Consider the following 19,639-nt stretch of genomic DNA (forward strand, 5'->3'; position numbering starts at 1 on the left):
TGATCTCAGACACATTTCTTTACAATGACTTGACCTGGCCTAAAATGACTCAAGGATGCCAGGGCAGTTACTGGGCAGAGAGAGGGAATGTAGAAGAAGAGTGAGAGGTAGATGTAGATAGAGAGAGGTAAAAACAAGACAGATGTATTTGTTAGTGGGTCTAACCTACTTTCTGTCTCCTGGCTGAATAAGTCAGCATCGCTATACTTCCCTGGCACACTGAATAATTCACACACACACACGCACACACACACACACACACACACACACATAACAAGAAACACGTCTTGATCTCAGCAGTAAGCACTGATTGGCAGAAAATATGCTCTTCCTGCAGAAGTGGTGGGAAAAAAAAGGTTTTTCTGTGTGTGTGTGTGTGGCCAGGAAGTGGGGGTGTCGAGCACCAGTGACGGTCACCTTCCATGCAAACACACACACACACACGCGCGCAAGCTAAAATAGGTCACCCCTTACAATGCTCTCAGAGAAATCCATCTCACAGCTCTGTGGGCATGCGGGGGGGGGGGAAGATGCGCTGCTACAGCACAGAGACTAAAAGGGTCTGGATGAGCGTGCCGCTCTGCTTCTCGACTCTCGGTCGATTCAATAAGTCTGATTGACGTCCTCGCTGCCTCTCTTTCTCGCATTAGTGTCCCAAATCAGCAAAAAAAAAAAAAAAGTGCAGAGTCATGTTTGGTTTCACAGAAAAATGAGACTGCACTGAATGTTTTGAGCACATTAAAGAAATAATTTGACATTTGGGGAAAAGAGTGAGATGAGAAGATTGATGCCCGACTCTCTTGAGGTCGCTTAGAGTCTGTGTAAAGACAATTCTGAGATTTCTTCTAAAACACATTAAATAATATTAAAATCGTTGCTGAAAACATGTGAAAAGACTCGAAGAACGATATATTGCTGAAATGTGTTAGTCCAGGATTTTTTGGGGCGGTCCTAAAGGTTGGCTCGATGACACACTGAGGCCACCCCGAGCAGAAAGTCAAGCTCAGTGCATCTCTCTTTTCTCTCCAGTCTTTATATTAAGCTAAGCTGGATGTAGTTTTAAATTTACTGAACAGACATTACTCTCAGCAAGAGAGCCAATAAGTGGTGTGTTGACAAAGAAGAAAAAAAAGTCAGGTGTCCACTGTTAGTTTAACTAAACTAACTAATCAAGCTCAATCACTAAGGAAATAATATGAAACCCCACCCTGACCACTAGTATGAGTCAGGGTACTGTGTGTGTGTGTGTGTGTGTGTGTGTGTGTGTGTGTGTGTCCCCTCCTCATTAGCTAAAGATCTCGACAAAGATCATGTCAGACAATTAGCATCAGTTGCCAGCGTGTACACACACATGCACACACTCATGCATTGTGCAGACGTTTACACTTTACGGCTACTGGCCAATAGTAGGTCAGTGAAGCACTGAACACACACGTACACACACACATATAGGGGTGTAACAGCCGGTTATTCACTGGCACAAAGCAGAATGTGCTTTCCTGTAATTAGCCATCAGGCTTCCCTTCTCTCTCTTTCTCTTTCTGTCTGTCACTCTTTCATTTTCAATTCCTAAACCATCTGACAGAATAAATCGGTTACGCAACTCACAAACGCAGCAGCACAACGTGTGAATTATGATGAAACTAAAAGCAGAACGTAATTCTAAAAATAGGAATCCCCAAAAGATAGTTTCAAAATCATCCTTAAAAAAAAGACTGTAATCCTAAAAACAGCCAACTAGTTACTCATTAACGCAGAAGAAATGCGTAAACACTGAGTGTGTGCATCAACTTCTAACCTGTTGTGGCTGCACATGCATGCGGTTGGGTCACACAGACCCCAGGAAACACCTGGCCGCTTGAAACCGCCACCCTCAGTTTTGGGCTCTCACTTCCTTTGTCACCTAAAATCTCAGCCTGACATGTTCAGCGCACACACCCGCACAGTCCTAACTGTGACCTCAGAAAGACGGACACAGGAAAAGTTACTCATAAGGGCTTCCTTTGAATGATGAGTCGGTGTGTTTGTGTCTTTAGGGAAGACAAAACAAAGTGGACAGAGAAAATAAAAAAAACGGAGGAGGAAAGACGTAGCTGGGGAGAGTAGATGTGGAAAAACTTAGACGATAACCAGAATACCGTCTTCGGGCTCACGCTGAGTAAAGTTATCTGTGACAATGACCGTGCTTCCTCCACCTGTTTTTTAAGCATGTTTTTATAAACAGTGGAAATTTGAAAAAGCCTAAATGCTCCAAAGTTGAACTTGGTTGTGCAATGAAAAGTAAATAAATCATGACATACAAGAAGCATGAGCCTTCTACATTCAGACAGGATCCGGCAATGCGGCGAAATGCAGGTTTTTACATTCATTTGAATGGGTGTAGTAGTGCGTGTTTTGGTTGAGTTAGTGTGGGCTGGAAACAAAACAAAAAAAAACACAAAAAAGAGCAGGATCCGATGTTTGGAAAAACACAGCCCAATCGACTGACGCTGCGGCGATCAATCAGACACATTCGCGGGAAACTGAGCAACTGAAGTCACATTACTCAAACCGAGACTGTCCAGGTGGATTCATGGACTACACTGATACTCCACCTGTTGTGTTCTGGCTTAGTTTATTTCAATTACCCAGCTTCTACATCTCTGTCTGGCTCGCAATTTACACCCCAAACTAGTGGCACGAAGAAGTTTGATTTGGTTTGTGTCTGTTGGTTGGGGAGAGAAAGAGCAAGCATTGCTCAGGTGACTCAGACAGTGAATGAGAGTGAGGGAGCATCAATAAAGCCAGTAAAATAAAGTTATTTTCGGATTGCTTCACAGCGGTTACGCTCAGCACAAATAGACGCACCCCCAGCTGATTCTATTAAAAACTTTTTCTGAGGGCGTTATCTTTTGTATGATGTAAAAGACACCGTGACGTAGTAATAACGGAGACACTACACAACGTAAGCTACATTACAGTGTCCAGTACTCGAAACTGGGAAGTCAGAGAAAGAAAAGCGTCTAACAAAAAGTGCCTGAATAAAAGGAAGACACAAAAACACACATCTATCAGTCATTCAGGGTTTTAATGTCCCCAGTAGTGCTATTCTGCAGCTGACTACCATGTGACTTTCCCTGTGAAGATCAGAATGACAATTATCACAGCATGACCTCCCCTCTCTCTTTCTCTTTCTCTCTGTCTCTTCACCATCATTTGCTTGAAACCATTTACACCCTCCAGAAAAACTCACCACGGAAGTCCAAAAATACACGGACGTCATCATCGTTAGGGAAAGCACTGAGAGCCGGGTGTATTTCTGGAGCCCCGAACATGCGACCTGAGAGGCTTGACATGTTTGGATTTCAGTTTAAAATTGTTGACTTCGCTGCCATACTGAGCAAACAGAGTTAACTTTTACCGGTATTTGCCTGGTGGTAATTTCCTGCTCTGGATTGAGGCCTGCAGCAGGAAGCAGATGTGGACAAACCACATATAATCCCAATCATCTGGGACAGGAGCTCATTGTGTGTATAGTGTGTCCTTACTAGTGTAGTGTGTATGTGCATTAATCACTTCCCAGCTCAGATATTCATCTCTTACTCCACCCATAATCTGGACATGTTTGTGTTTGTTTACCGATTTAATAATTAAATACACCGCTGGTACCTAAGAGCACCCTGTCCACCCTGTTAAGGACACTTCAGCGGGGAGGATGCTGCTAACAGGTGTGTGTATATGTACGTTAATGCATGTGTGATGTGTGTGTGAGCTGTTGTAGACAAGATGACTCCTCCATGAAGCTATTTCCTTTCACCTAAGTCACACATTACACACAAAGAGGGGCAAAACTGCATAATTTCCTGAGTGTTTGGACTGCGTGGTCTCCTTATCTTGATCAATAAAAGATACTCGGCCTCAGTTGGTGTGTCAGCGAGCTTTCATCACGCCAGGCCTCTTGTGCACATACACACCAGCTTCAGAGCGGAAATATTGTGTTGCGTCTCTTCTCAGAAACACCCAGCTTAGGGGCAGGAGGCTGGTTTCTGGGTTAAGCTGTGGGAGAGGGCGGGTGAGAAAGAAGGAGGCTTGTGACACAGAAAGAAATTGGGAAGTCTTATTACAGTAACATGAGGTGGGCTTACACGGGTTGCCACACACACACACACATACACACACACACACTCGCAAAAACAGCAGCCGACCCCTGCAGCGAACCCCTCTGCACCCACACACACAAACAAGCTAATAAAAGCACACAGCCGCACAAACACACACCAGGCTTCTCAATTTTTTTTGAAGCCAGCGATAGAAGATGGCAGAGAAGACGACAGCTATGAGCCCTAATAGTATATTACTTTATTAGTCCAATACTTTACTGCTAAAGTCAACAAAGCTGATAGAAACTTTATGTGGAATTTGCACCGCTTTGATTGAAAACAGAACAACAAACACGCTATGAACACGAGCACAAGCTCCCAGTATGTGACTGAAAAAACGAGCAGTTTACGTTGGCGGTTTTGTCCAGTGAGAGCGCAACAAGACAAACTTTAAGACTCACTCCCCTCTGTTGATGCTCAGATGAATAAATGCATAACTTTCTTGGAACACCTAGACTTTAAAACTTGCCCAATAAATGATCTTGGTTTAGCTTCTCAGAGAGCCTCAAGCAATTTTTTTTTTTTTAGACACTGATGGTGGTGCAAGATTTCATGAAAAAAACATCAGCGCTCAACTGGTCTTGTCACCTCGTCTTTTACCTTTTTCCAAAATAAATCATGTTCATACACTCAGGGTCAGTCTTAAATAGACTAGTGCAATTTAGTGGTATTTAACGATGTAGTTCCTTTCCAGCGCGAAGGTCCAGACCTGGTGTTTAGTTTGTCTGCTCTGGGCTACTGTACAAACATGAAAGATGGCAGACTCTGTGGAAGAGGACCAGCAGTATCTGGAGATATATATGGCTCAGTCTATGGTAACAAAAACCATATGTATATTATATTCATTATTACTGATGTATTCTGTAAATAGAGCCCCCTAAATCTGACACACTGGACCTTTAACACTTCAACTTTCTTAATCTAGGACAACTCAAGTCCAAACTTCTCTTAAAAAACATACAATGTGTTGGCACTAGTGTACCATGATGCTGTTACACACAAGTGTGGTCCATGCATCCCTGACCAGTGAGGCGTTTGCGTGTAACATAAAGGCTTCCAGATCATGTGCTGCAGGCTCGGATGTGGCACTTAACATCCACACGAAACTCTAAAACGAAGAAGAAGAAGAAGGGGAAGCCCCCTGGTGAGAGTGGAAATTGTTACTGCACACATACACAAACCCCCAAAAGAACACACACATAAACACACACACACACACGCAAGCACGTTAGGCATTGTCGCATCTCATTTTCTTGCCTCCCCTCTGAGTGTTTTATGTCTGCTCGACAGGACACATGTTTAGAGAAGAGTGTGTGTTTGCACTTTTTCGCCTTCTTTGATGTGCAAAGGTGGGGCACACACATACACACACACACACACACATTCATACAGGGGCTGATCTCCTATGCTTAAATCCTGTCTAGACTACAATGCTGAGCCCGGTGTTCCCAAAGCATGTAGAGAAACAAGCATGTGCTGGTGAGATGACACAGGTAACACACCGCAGGGTGGACGGATCACACGTTTTTTCTTTTAGTTTCCGGCAGTGTGGTTTCTCTCAACTCTACATCGGGCTCCTTTCACATCTTCCAACTTGAACCATTTTGTAGCTGAACCTGTGAAATGATTTTTTAACACCTCCATAAAAAAAGAATCCTCTTTCATACATGCCCCACAATTTCCAGACATCTGTTCGTGTACCACACGGGGGCACCGGGTATATTAAAAAAAAAAGCCAAAATTGCAATGTGTTGCTCTTGGCTCCGTGCTCGACAACAAGTTAAAGTTCCTAAATATCCAAAGACAGATTAAAGGCATGCAAAGTAGATATTGGATATGGTATACATGAAGATTTGTAAATGTTTGGAGGAAAAGGAAACTGTACAATGCGAGCCCTTTCCCATACAGTAGGTAAGAATGTTCCCCTGCAAGCGAAACTTATGCATCTTAGGTATATGCCAAGCAGCAACCTCTGGGAAATGAAGCCAATGTGCTAAGAACTGCAATTCCTCGAGCGGCCGCTTGAGACAGGCTGCAGAACTGAGTGCCTGTATTAAAAATCCAAGTCCAACTTCACAGCAGAAATAAATAAATGTTCACAGCCTGGTTCAAAAAAAGGGAGTTCATAATTAACAGTGTGCTGCTGTTTGATTCACAGGTAAGTGTCGTTACAGATGGCTTATTCGAGCACTCAGGCATCATTCGGCCTGTCTCGGGGCCGGCGATAACGTTCGTCTTAAGATTATCCAGGACGTGGAAGAAGCAGTACATCCAACACGGTGGCGGCCAGCGCCATGTTTTCGGCTTAAAAAAAAAAATGCTTTGGAAACCTACGTCACTCATGCTCCATTCTTTATACTGTCATTGGTATAGACCCAGAAAATTAAGTCGTCAATTCTAAACAGTCAGTATTGATAGATTTGTACTGTTTTATTAATTATTATTATTGTTGCTATTATTTTATTTCTCTCATCTTTATTTAATGTTTTGTTGTTTTGTGCACTTATATATTATTTGTTGCTATTATGGCCATTTTCTATATGAAAAAAAAAAATTTCAATGAAGTACTCAAAAAAAGATCATAAATACTACTATGACACTGCCGGGGTTTGGAGATCCACCGACTCTGGTGAGAACCCTGAAAAACTGCATGCATGTGCAGGGCATGCCGGATGGAAGTCTGTTAAAGCACATTTCTGCGTGGTGGTCTACGAGTTACAGGAGGTTTCCCATAACACAGAGGTCACAGGCTCAATCCCTGAAGCTTGTATGTCTTTCAACAGCTGTGTGTTCAATCAACCTGACCTTGAGCTAAACTCTATACCACATCGCTCAACGTACTGCGAGCGACTGTCACCTAAACACTTACGTTTACTTACGTTAAAAACAAGAAGTCCGAACCAAATCGAGAAGATGATTCTGCACAAAAGAGGAGTGCCTCTAACTAAACCAGACAAACTGTGGAGTCTTCTCTCTCTTCGCTCAAATGAAAGTCTGTGTCGAACACAGACGCTCTCTGCCCACAGGAAGTGACACATCAAAACTGAAGCGCAAAACACCATCTCAAGAAACAGCAGCCAGTCGGGCGCTCCACCCATATGACAGTGAGGCCTCTTTTCACAAAGCCAGATTTGTGTGTCAGCAATATAACCTCATTTATGACAATAAAATTTCACACCTCGTTAAATTTATTAGAATGGAAATGTCGAGGTCACGTGATTCGCCCGTGGGCAGCAAAGTGAACCGACCTTGTGCTTCTTCACCTCTAATTTGATGAACTGAAATGGGGTCAGGGAAGCTTCCCTTTCATCCGATTTCAGTTCTTCTCAGGAACAATTTAAATTTAAATGTCAAACCCTTTTAAAGTTCTTGGTCATGATGCAGGACTCTTACTGTGTGCTCCTAAATGAGTTGGAAAGCTAACTACTAATGTAGCTGGTGGTTTTTTTAAAGATATTTATTGGGCTTCATTTGACAGAGGCAGCTTGAAGAGTGACAGGAAATGTAGGGAGAGAGAGATGGGGAATGACATGCGGGAAAGAGCCACAGGTAGGATTCGAACCTTGGGCCGCCACGCCAAGGACTGAGCCTTCATATATGGAGCGGATGCTCTACCGACCTGGTTGTGATGTATTTCATTTAATTGAAGTTTATCTCTGGTAATCTCATTTTAGCTTGCAAACAGTATATATTTTAGATGTTAAAATACATAAACGTAGACAAATGTTTTAAAAAATTCAGTATATTTCTTATTTTTCTTGATATGTTTTTACCTCTCCGTTTCTATTTCTTATTTTTCTTGATATGTTTTTACCTCTCCGTTTCTAAATCATCTGACACCGTTATTTAGCAAATGTCCTCCAAATCATCTTTTAAATCTCCTCTGGATGTGTCTACAACGTTGTCTCTGTAACTGGCTATTTGTTAAAAAAAAACCCTGGCACTCTTACATAAGCGCACTAATAGCTGCTTTGGAAAGTCGTGGGTTGACAGAGTCAGTTGATAACCACCCTTGTGAAACAAGTAAGATTGCCATTGTTTAGTTTTTGTGGAACCGGCGACTGCACAGATGCCCCAATTTTGCAGAACCTGCGTCATGACAGAGACTCAATAGTACATATTCTGCCTTCGATCTTGTTTGCATCCCACCGACTTAAACCATGATCACCCGACCATATTGGTTAAAACGACCACACCGTGTGCCTTTTACTGATGACACACTGCATGATGTCACTGCTAAAGCTTAAATCTTTCGAATAGTCCTCACTGCTTTACTTTGGTTCAACTTTAAAACATACTCTCAAGGGTCAAGGAAGAAATTATAGGCAGATACTGGCTTCATGTATGTTTGTGAGAGTATATCAGCATGTAACCGAGCTAGTCGATCACTATAGCTTCAGGATTATGACAAAAATGTGTCCAATTTAACCCCAGACTCTTCGTTTTGCTCCATCTTCTTGCACACCACAGGAGGCCCCGATGTACTCGCACCATATGCACAAATACGTACCGTGTAATTAGATCAGTTGTTGACGTGCCTCCGTACCAAAGCCACTAAACAAAATTACTAAAATGAACAACTCCCCGAGTATACTAATTCTGACAGCCCAAAAATGGGTCACAAAACGTTTATTTTTGGGTTCAGACATGACGAGCTCGCGACTGAACACCAGAAGAACGCACTTCTCACATTTGGGGGAAATTTCAAGTGTTCCTGTTTCATCAAAAAAAAAAAAGCTGAAAAAGAGGACTGAACAAAGCATATAATCGCCGACTCGTTGCCCTTCCAGAGCACTGTAATTATCCCTATAAAACACATTCTATATATAAACAACAATAGGCAGTTAAAGTGGGTGTTATGTCAGTGTGTTCTGGTGACTCAGTACGCAAAGGAGCACACCCCGTGCGCTTGTGGTATTGTGAGTTCGACTCCAGCAATTGAAAGCTTTGTGCGAGGATCGAAATTGGTACGACAGACCAGCAGCAACCAGCTAAAGCACTTACTTACACGTTGGCTGCGGTTGATGAGTTCTAATCGTGCTCGGTACGCTGGCACGGAGCCCACCTGTGCTCGAACCGGACGAGTTTTCTTGTCTACAAGCTGGTGTGTCCTGCTGAATAATTTAGGTGAAACTCTTGCGTTTCGCTCCCTGGTGGTACCGGCTTGAATGCTATTCAGCGAGTCTGCACGATCACTGTGAACAACACAGATTAAAAAAGGTAATAAAAGTGCTCACACAACCCGTATGTGACACTTATATGAGCTGTTAGTCAAGTTACTGTCTGGAGGGACGCGTGATAGCCCAAAGGCTCATAGGAAATATGGTTCACTGCAGAAATGAATTACTGTTGTTTGAAAGATTTAAGAAGACGAGCAGTAAGTAGTGTCCCTTAAGTCTGAAAAGCCACATGGTCCGATAAAGGAGCACGATTTCCTACCTCAACAACAAGCTTTAAGGCCACCTCGCCTACGGTTCCACCCGTATGTACAGCAGCAGCAGCAGCAGCAGCAGCAGCAGCAGCAGAGGAGGAGGACTGTGGTTGTAGTGAGCATTTTAACAAGGCGTGGATGTGTGTAAAGTTATGAATGAGAAGTGTGGTGGTGCTAAAAGAAGAACCTACATTTACCGAGTCGAGTCCACATTGAGAATTCAGGATAAAGACGAGACAGTGGCCCATAAAAATGCCAAAAAATTGAGATAATACTAGACAATTATTCCATTCTGTTGTTGTGTATTATGAAATTAATAACCTGTATAGACGTAGACGAGCCCAGTTCATTTTCATCTCTCTCATAGTCTGGGGTTTTCGCGCAACATCCACAGACTTCCCTGTTTTTCTTAAGCACACACTCGAAGGCCAGGACGGAAACAAGCCATCAACACACAACTGGACAGCATACACAAGAGTATTTCTTTTTCTCCACAGTGTGTCATGTACCACATTTCACCCAGAGAGGTCTGTCAAATTGTGTAGCCCAGATACAAAGTGTGCCTGGTAGTTGATAAAGCTCCAGCTTTAAAGCCAGGACAAAATGTTATGAAATGGGCCAAGAAAGAATGTTGCAAGCTCCGGCAAGCAGCTTGCATGAAGTAGGGAAGTAAGGAGAATGGTGTGTGTGTCTGTGTGTGTGTGTGTGTTTGTAACTGTAGGCAAAAGGAGACAAGTTAACAGCTCTGACTGGCTGATTGGCGTCTTTTTCCTACCCTGAAACATAACATGAATCATAAAGAAAAGCCACCATCTGCAGCTACATCTATTTAAACCATAACCTGGATCATTTAGAAACATTACATTAATTTAAACCCACAAATAAAAACCTGCAACACCTCCTCCGGTTAGCCCTACATTTCCTTTAATCGCAGTCAGTCCAACTAAAATGACCCACATAGTGATGCAAGCGGTATTATATTAGTGTCATTCTTGTTGGTGGCTATTTCAGCTATTTCACAAGCCTGGGACGAGTCCTATTTTGAGTGTGGGGTTGCAACACAGTAACGTACAGTGATGCAGGGCGGGTAAACTTAAGACTGCGGGTCAGCAGTCGTCATAAAGGCAAAGAAAACATATTAATGTCGCTGTAAATATATCTTTCAACGTGAAATAAAGCAAAACAAACCACTGTATCACCTTGTGATCTGTGTGTACGTTCATTAAACCAAACCTTTATGATGGATATCATCTTATCTATGTCAATAAAGGTGGATTAAGCTTGTTTAAGAGAAAGGTGTGGGTTTAAAAACATCTTGTTTGAGAGAGAGAGAGATTTCTAGCAATAGACTGACAAACTATGTAGAAGATAATACATGCAATTAAGCTCATATTTGGTATAGAGTATCAGAGAGGACAATGAAATCACAGCACTGTATCCTAACAATCAAGGCATGGTTCAAACAGCCAAGCTAAGCTACCCCAACAATGCAATGCAAAAAAAAAATGAGCCCGAGGCTACGAAGTGACGTGAATATATATTGTATTTTTTGTTTTTTTTTTTGGTGTTGTCTCTTTTATTTTCAGAGACACAGGAGCCGGTTTGAGGTTTGGAGACAGAAAGAAAGAGAGAAAGAGAAAGAGAGAGAGAGACAATGCTAGGCCGCCATGTAAAGCCTGGAAATGGGAGGAAAAGGAAGAGGGCAGTGTGGCCGCCCCTGCCTCACCTCCTGGGGGATACAAGGGGGAACCGGGAGACGGGGAGGGAGGAAAAAGGTGGAAAATGTAAAAGGCGGAGAGAGAGAGAGAGAGAGGACGTAGGTGGAGACAGATGTAAGGTAAAAAAAAAAGAAAAAGGAGGCTCCTGTGTGTTTTCACCCACCATAAAGTCGCTGCCGAAGTTGTCCTCTCCCCTCTCCTCGTCCCCCTCGCTCATGGCCTTCACCCCCTGGATAAACTTTCTCAGGATGCCGGCTTGCTCCATCCTTTTCCGTCCTCTTGTAACCTTTTGTGTGTTTTTAAAAAACAAAAAAAACAAAAAAAAAACCTCCCAAAGTATCAAGGAGGAGGGCAGAAAATGTAAAAACAAAAATAAAACAACAACAAAAAAAAGGGGACACCGGGGAAAGGGAAGAGGAGGGGGAATAAATAAAAATAAATAAGCTTCACGGATCCTCCCAGAGAGTCATCGTCGGGTCACAACACCTTCTTGTCTCTTTATTATCGCCCCATGTTTGTTTCTGCCTCTTTCTTCTGGGGCTGTTTTCACGATATCGGTTAGTCCCGGAGAAAAGCAGCGGCGGCCCGGGTTTTCCGCTCCACAAACAACTTCCCAACGGCGGCTTAACGTAAGACTGTAAACACTCGGTGCTGTGAGAAAAGAGAAATAAAGACAAAAAAAGACTTAAAAATAAAATAAAAGAGAGAGAGAGCTGGTTTGGTCAGTCTGTCTACCCCTCCCTGTCTACCTCGGTTGCCACATTCACACACTGCTGCTCGTTATTCGCTACTGGGGGAACATCCGGACTGGGCAAAGCCAACGGAAAGAACGGCCCTCCCCTTCCACGATATACCCGCCTGTGATTGGACAGCGTGCTCCAGGGATTAGAATCTCATTGGCTAAGATGGGTGTAGCTCTACCTTTAAAAGCGAGCTCTGATTGGGTTGAATGTGTGTCAGTCGTTATGACGCTGTTAGGTATCATTGTTGATATCATGAATGAGCAAATTACTGTAAAAAAAAAAAAAAAAAAACTAAAATATAATAAATTTAACATTAAAATATGTGATAACATAGATTAGATTAGTTTAGATATACTCAATGGACTGTAATTGATAATTAAAAAATATTTTCCCCCTGGGATTATTAAAGTTTTTCTGATTCTAAATCTGATTCTGATTCTGATTCATCCTACCACGGGGAAATGTACTTGTTACAGCAGCAGAGGAAAGTGTAGCATAGACTACAGAATTAGAAAAAAGTAGAAAAGGCAAAAAAAAAAAAAAAACACAATAAACAGACAGAAATATCTATAACCTACACAATAAACACGAAGAACAATCAACCTTCAAAACAGACAAGTACTCATGATAAAATACTTGGAGTATTTACACTTATACTAGAGTTGCTATGTGTTGTTTGTGTATGTATGTATATATGTTTATAGATTTTATATAATTACCTGCAGGTTGACCAGACCACCATCACTTTTTTGTTAATATTTATACATAATTCAGACACAAAATATCAGGAACCTTACCTGTGCAAAAACCTATAATAATGATATATTTTCGCAGTTTTTTAAAGATACTTTTATTATACTTTCACATGTATATTTACACACAAAAAGACAAAGGAACAAACATACACAAAATCAGTACCCTTCACCACCCCTTTTATATTTGGCACTACCTTCTTACTCTTATGTTTGACCTTTCAGTTATGTGTCTAAAATAGTTGCTTGCATAAGAGGTGAAAAACACAAGTAACTATACTCTCTTTCTTTTAAAATATTGATGCATTAATGTCACAGTATTACTGTTGTGTAAGAGGTCCAGGTGGCACTGTGTTCAGTGGTAGTGGGAGTCACATATGAAAGCTACTGACCTGCTCCACTATCCAACAGCTCTGATAATCCTGTCATGCAAATTTATAGCAGTTACTGGATTTTAATCTAGATTATATAAATATATGTACAGTATATTACATAAATGAAAGGAGCTGTACAGTTTAGTGTAAAGCATTCACCGGGGGATGTGCAGAAGTTCACTGAATATTTCAAATGTGCATCATTGTTATTGAAAGGTAGCAAAAAAAGATGTGTATTATGTGTCATATGGTTGAGAGAAAACTTGTGGCGTCAAGTTTTGGACACATTCCTCAGGGTCCTCAAGGACTACAGGTCCTGTAAAGATGGAAGATTGCAGTTGATCATCTTCTCAGTGGACAAAATGATACCCTTCAGTCTGCCCTTGTCCTTGGCAGTGGCAGTAGTGTACCAGATGAGATGAGAGGCCGCAGGAAGAACAGCTTTCTTGATGATGATGGAGCCCAAGAGGCAAACGACTCCACAGTGTGGGTGGATGGATGGATGGATGGATGGATGGATGGATGGATGGATGGATGGATGGATGGATGGATGGATGGATGGATGGATGGATGGATTCATACGTAGATGGGCGAGGATGGGGGAAGATACATAATCTGGATTAAGATAAGCAACCACTAATGTCTTCGTAGCTATGGCAGCAGACTATACTGTATGTGGTGTTACGTAACTTTGATTCAGTTCACTTAAAATTTAATGTAACTGACAACCTGCTGAGAAAGAGAGAGCAAGGGAGATGGAGAGAAGAGGAAGATGATACATTTGTATTCAGTAGAGAGTTGTCGGAGGACTCTATAGACACTTATGCGTGATTAACTGTCTTCCAATAAACACACACAAACAGGCAGAGCAGGGTAATCGAGTGACTTTGTTTTCCTTTCGTTCTACCAACAAACAAACCCCTCTATTCAGTGTGATGGAGAGGGAGAAGGGACGCTGTCGCCGTGCCAACAAGCCTTCACACACAAACTGCTTTCTGTTGCCCTTGTCTTTAAACTTATTTGCTTGTTATCCTCAGTAAATATTGAATGTTTTCTCTGCTTTCATACTCCCCTCTCTGTGTTTCTGTCCTTTTCTTCATTTAATAGACACGAGGGACACAGTTGATGTCTGATAATAAAGTCCTCTCCTCCTCTTCTTCTTCTTCTTCTTCTTCTTCTCTTTCTATGAGTGGGTTTTTTATGATTTTTATGATCTGCAGGTTATGTTCTCAACTGAGTGATAGTACAAATGTCTAAATCCCTGTTGGACATATTCAAATGTTTTGTTTTGTCTGACCAACTGACCAGAACTCAAAAGATATAAAGTTAATGTTCACTGTTCTGCACTTTAAGCAATATTTATTTTTTATATTTAAAATTATATCTTATCTATCTTATATCTTTCTCTGTTATTGTGTTGTGTACTTTTCTTATGGTTGTTGTTGTGTTGCAAAATAAGAATTTCATTGCCGCCTGAACCATGTGTTTTACTCACATGTGACAATAAATCTCTTGAATCCTAAATCTTAATAATGTTATTTGTGTGTGTATATCTGTTATACGTATGTTCGTTTGCTGTGTCTGAGTGTAATCTTGTGGCAGAATCATCATGTGCGTCTGTACTTGTGGTGAGATTTGTTTCTTTCGTCCACAGTTCAGTGGAAACGGGTCAAGCAGACCGAAGAGATGAACACACACTAAAGAGTACATTTTACTCTGTGTCTATGTGTGCGTGTGTGTGTGTGTGTGTTTGTGTTATGGTTGTATGGGGAATAATATTTTAAGAAAAGGCCTTGTGGCCTCTTCAGTTCGTCCCCTCCTCCTTCTTGGTGTCACTTCCTTTTCTCAGCGCTGGTTCTGGTTTCTCTGTACTGTATCTGAACCTGACCTTGGACCCCTCTGCGGTGAAGACAGGGGGGTCCACTGAGCACAGCAGGGATCAATTACATATCATATTAATATTCCCTTTTCCTCCTTAACCACGCGTCCTCTTTTCCTGTCCTCCTCTCCCACGGTCTGCATTTCTTTTCTCTTTGCCTACTTTCTCCCTTTTAACTCCCCTTTTTCTTCCCCTCCCTCGTTTAATCTCCCCTTCCTCCTTTTCTTCACCTTTTGCTCACTCTCTTTGCTCTTTATATCTCTCTCTCTTTCAGGAATGTGCTGCTCAGAAGCAGCTGAGTGGAGGAATGTTGCTGTAACAAGCCCATACACAACCCCAAGGGAGGGAGGCTCCCCACACAGACACACACACACACACACACACACACACACACACACATGCATGCACACTATGTCTTTCTCTATATGACGTTTGTTCGTTGACTTTCTTCCTCACTGCTAGACGAACTGTCTCCCTCCTCTCCCTCGTGTTCTGTCTTTCACACGTGTGCTCCTGCAGCGGAGGGTAGAGCATGAAGCTGCATGTTTGAGAACATAGCAGGATGAGTATATCTGTTCCTGACACACAAACACACACAGATAGACGTGAGCCTGCCTGTTGCAAGTAATGAAGTACGGTGAAAATGTCTGCCCTCGGGGTAGAGGAGTGACTCAGTGGTATGTTGCACAACCCCACCATGCCTCCCCACTGTTAGAGGCATTAAAAATCGGCTATTTAGTTACAGCCATAAAAGAATAAAGGACCATAACCTATGCAGATACCTCCATACATGTGACAATAACATCCTATCATGCTCTGACACGTGACAATCCTCACCCACGGGCCTCTAAAGGGTCACTAAATGGTTTGACGAGTGTGAAAATTAATGCAAAGGCCATAGCATTTGATTGGAGAGATGTGTCCATCATCAAAACACCTTCATTTCTTTTGGAGAAACTGTGTTTACCTATCCAGCAGAGCTCCAGAAGTCTCTGTTGTGCCGTATTAAAACACTTTTTCTTTGTTGGCTTTTCCTGTAATTTGTCACCTGTCTGTATCTGGAACTTGCTGATGGAAAAACACTCAGAAAGAAAGGAGAGGAGAGGAAACTGGGATGTGTTTCAGGCCGGAGACCCAGAAAATGTAGACGTCATCGTCAAGAAGCGGTGGAAGAAGTATTGGGATCCTTGTGTGTAAAAATAATAATTATAGTGAAGTTAAAAGCACATGTGTAATGTAGTGAAGGAGTAATACAGTAGCAGAAATTTGAAGCACTCAAATTAAAGCACAAATACTCGTGCAAATGTACTTTCCACTCTTGATTGCGACTTTATAATGCAGTTTTATAATGTTACTGAAAGATACAAACAAAAACTGGAGTCACATGGAGCAATACCGCACTTTATGTGATGTGTGTAATAAGACAGCGTATGAGGGTGAGAGTGTGTGTGTGCACAAAGTGGACCGAGAGAGTGGTGGAGTGAGGTGGGTGATGTGGCACTGCTCGGCCGTCTTGTCTGTGTGCAGCAACACCCTTAGTATAACCCTTCCCTCAACAGCTTCCAGCCAGCCTGTCTCTGTCTTTACCAGTGTCACACAAACACACATGGGCGCAAGTGCATAAACACACACACAAACACACACACACACTGGCAGACAGCCAGACATTGGCGGTTGGACGCTCTGTCAGATTTAGACATGTAATTACTGTCCTAGCTTTTGAGAGCTGTGTGTGTGTGTGTGTGTGTTTGTCTCTGTGTCTATTTAAGTGTACTATATGTGTGTTTACATGGAGTGTGTTTATGTCAGGGACACTGGCACTGAGCTTCGCTGCTTGTTAAATGACATATAGTCCAAAGAGACAGTAGACAACTTAAGACAAACCTGTAGTCTACATATGCATGAGACATTCAGAGGGGGAAAGAATCAATCATTGGTGTGAGTGTCTTTTTCCAGTATTAAAATGATCATGGCTTTGAGATACTGTTGTAAAGGTGAGGCAAGAAACTGTGGAGTAACTTGTTATCCACTGGCGCTATCTAGTGGACAACATCTGTACACTCCAGTGCACAAACATCACTTAAAGCTGAGAGGGTCAGTTAGTTCCCAAGAGATCCAACTTCACAAATACTCTACGTCAACATGCTATCAACCAATCACACAAGATATTTATAGATTATGGATGTTATAATGCTGCCTGGCAACAATTTCTGATGTACTGTGCTGTTACCTGCTGACTTTAAAATTTTTAAAAATCTATTCAACTACGAATAAAAGAAACATTGTGACACGCTGTAACAGAAAAATAACGTTGAATTAAAAACAAAAGAGCAATAAATCAATAAAACAGACATTTCATTCTGATATATTCTGTTCAGAACGAAAGAACTGCGATGTCATAGAATAGAATGGAATGACACCACTGCTGTGTCATGTGTTTGTCCACATCTACAGCTACTGTAGTTGTAGGTGTGCTGTACTTTGTGAGAGGCCTCTGCCTCAGCTATTTCAGGTCTCACTGTGCTGTCAGACTGAAACCATGAGCGACAACAAGCAATGGTAAGAAATGAAGCGACTAATATGTGCCAAGTCTTCACCCAATCCTTCATTATGACATTATTAATATTTCTTAAATTTCTCACCAGGCTGCCAGAAATCAGAGAAAAACATGTAAAGAGAGGAGATGTCCATGACCTCCTGACATCACACACATCCAAGCCTGGTGCACACGGACTGACTCTGCCAAAAATTGGCAACGGCAGGATGACGACACAGCAAACAGACGACATAAAGGTTAGTCTGTCTAAAAAAGTGTCTATTATTACTAGTTATTACTAGATTTGTGGGAGGCATTTTGCAAGTTGTCCATCTTCCTAACGTTCTCTTTGTTTTTCCTTTTCCCCCTCTGTGTTGAATATATAGTATACAGGTAGTGGTGCAAAGGTTTCAACCCACTTTCCACCTTTACCAGTTAAAGCTGTTCACCCGCAGGAGGTCAAGAAGTTGAGCACATGCTTCTCAGCCTCCAGACATGGCTTTGACAGACTGCCCATGATACCTGCAGGTTAGAAGAGCAGACAAATCTGCATGTACCATGTCTCTGGGTCTTTTTTTTCCCCCAAAATATATTTATTGGTTTTTATTAGTATTACAGAACAATTACACTACTGCAACACTTCACAAACAGAACCAACAACAATCACTCAAGCACACACACACACACACACACACACAAATTTGCACAATATTAATGTATAGGTTTGCCAAATCAAAGCAAGAGAGAAAAAACAAAACAAAATGAAATAAAATGTAATAAGGCCCCCCCTTAAAAACCATTTAAATATACACACAAAAGAAAAGCAAATAAATAAATAAATTTACATTCCATATTCTACAATGCTCATATATGGTTCCCAGAGATGCACAAACTCTTTCTGTTTTCCTTTAGTAATATATATTAGTCTTTCCAGTCCAAGGCACTCTGATAGTTCCTTTATCCATTGTTTCATAAAAGGTGCATCTGCACTCTTCCAATTAAGTGCAATCACTCTCCTGGCTTGTAGAAGTCCAAAGTCCTTGTCTCGGGGTCTTTAAACAGATTGACATCACAGGAGAAAACTGAAAAGTTACAAGCAGATGACTGAAATTAAAAAAAAGCAACACACTGTTGACTTTACACAGCTCAAATATAACCTAAAGCAGGTTACTCACTTATGTCTCTTTCATTCCTGTGCAGCATCCAGCAACAAGTATAGCCCGCTGAATCAAGACAGAGTGATGCCTCTACGTCTACCCCCAATTGATATTAAGACCCAGTCCAGCTCCAGCAGCAGCTGCAGGCCAAAGAGTGGAGATCTCCACAGGCTGCCGTGTAAACTGCCACCAATTTTTGAGAGGAAAGAGAAGCTCAAGAAGAAGCATAAGAAGAAGCATGAGATGCTCCCAGATGTAAACGGACACAGTGCTGAGTGGCCTAGAACGGACAAAGCAAAGAAGAAGAAGAAGAAGAAGAAGAAGGAGACATTAACATCAAACTTCTCCCATCATATTTTATAACTTTCTCACATAAATGTTGTTGCTGCAAAATCTCTTTGGATTTACTTTTATATATACTGTATAACAGTCACTTCACAATACTCTGAATTGATTCAGGAAATGACCAAAAACAACTTACGTTTATGTTCATGTGGCAAAGCCCTGAAGTGGTCAAAGTAATTATGACTCACGTCTGTCAGGAGCAAAAGAGGCAGGAGTGTAATGTTGTTACAGAGCCACAGAGGGCACAGGGTGGGGAAGTTGAGGTATAGAAAATGTTAGACTCTGACAGAGGCAGCTGTTGCTCGTTTCCAGTTTTCTACACTGACGCTTAGTGCTGGTTTCTTATAATAAAGAACAAAGAACCAAACAAGAAAAACAACTAGACAGTTAGGAGCGTGGAGAAGATTTGTATTGTTTTTAAAGTCAAATATAAGGTCCAGCTCCTCTCCCTACCCTGTTACTTTGAGTACAGTCCCATATGTGTGTCCTGAGCACAACTAAAAATCCAGTCTGGATCACATGAGGTAAGTGAGAAACTATGGTGATCTACATGCATTCACTTAAT

General features: G+C 41.8%; 2 protein-coding genes across 8 annotated transcripts in view; one reads left to right on the forward strand and one right to left on the reverse strand.

Moving 5' to 3' along the window:
- The window catches only part of ptpn12 (protein tyrosine phosphatase non-receptor type 12), a 50,409-nt gene extending 38,266 nt beyond the window's left edge, over positions 1–12,143 (reverse strand). For 5 of the 6 annotated variants that reach the window (XM_019264068.2, XM_019264066.2, XM_019264067.2 and 2 more), the window contains exon 1: positions 11,452–12,101. In XM_019264068.2, coding sequence (XP_019119613.1) covers positions 11,452–11,553 — 102 coding nt within the window. In that variant the 5' untranslated portion in view covers positions 11,554–12,101. Of the gene's footprint in view, positions 1–11,451 lie in introns of all 6 variants that reach the window. The other variant, XM_027291935.1, reaches the window with a different exon arrangement.
- Positions 12,144–17,474: 5,331 nt separating this feature from the next.
- Positions 17,475–19,126, forward strand: LOC113744087 (uncharacterized). Of its 2 annotated transcripts, none has more exons than XM_027272418.1 (4): positions 17,475–17,595; positions 17,682–17,829; positions 18,028–18,100; positions 18,773–19,126. In XM_027272418.1, exons 1-4 carry the CDS (start codon positions 17,576–17,578, stop codon positions 19,090–19,092), a joined length of 561 nt encoding a protein of 186 aa, XP_027128219.1. In that variant the 5' UTR covers positions 17,475–17,575; the 3' UTR covers positions 19,093–19,126. The 2 variants fall into 2 exon arrangements, with proteins under 2 accessions (XP_027128219.1, XP_027128218.1); XM_027272417.1 differs by having other exon boundaries at positions 17,959–18,100; positions 18,773–19,118.
- Positions 19,127–19,639: the final 513 nt, after the last annotated feature.

This window comes from Larimichthys crocea, chromosome XX, assembly GCF_000972845.2.
Source record: "Larimichthys crocea isolate SSNF chromosome XX, L_crocea_2.0, whole genome shotgun sequence".
Taxonomy (NCBI): Eukaryota; Metazoa; Chordata; class Actinopteri; family Sciaenidae; genus Larimichthys; species Larimichthys crocea.

Bases quoted from the DNA above. Each gene is read 5' to 3' on its own strand.
- LOC113744087 (XM_027272417.1), top strand. From the start codon at position 17,576: ATGAGCGACAACAAGCAATG. The intron at 17,830-17,958 runs GTTAGTCTGTCT...TTGAATATATAG, and splicing joins AGCAAACAGACGACATAAAG to TATACAGGTAGTGGTGCAAA. The intron at 18,101-18,772 runs GTTAGAAGAGCA...ATTCCTGTGCAG, and splicing joins ACTGCCCATGATACCTGCAG to CATCCAGCAACAAGTATAGC.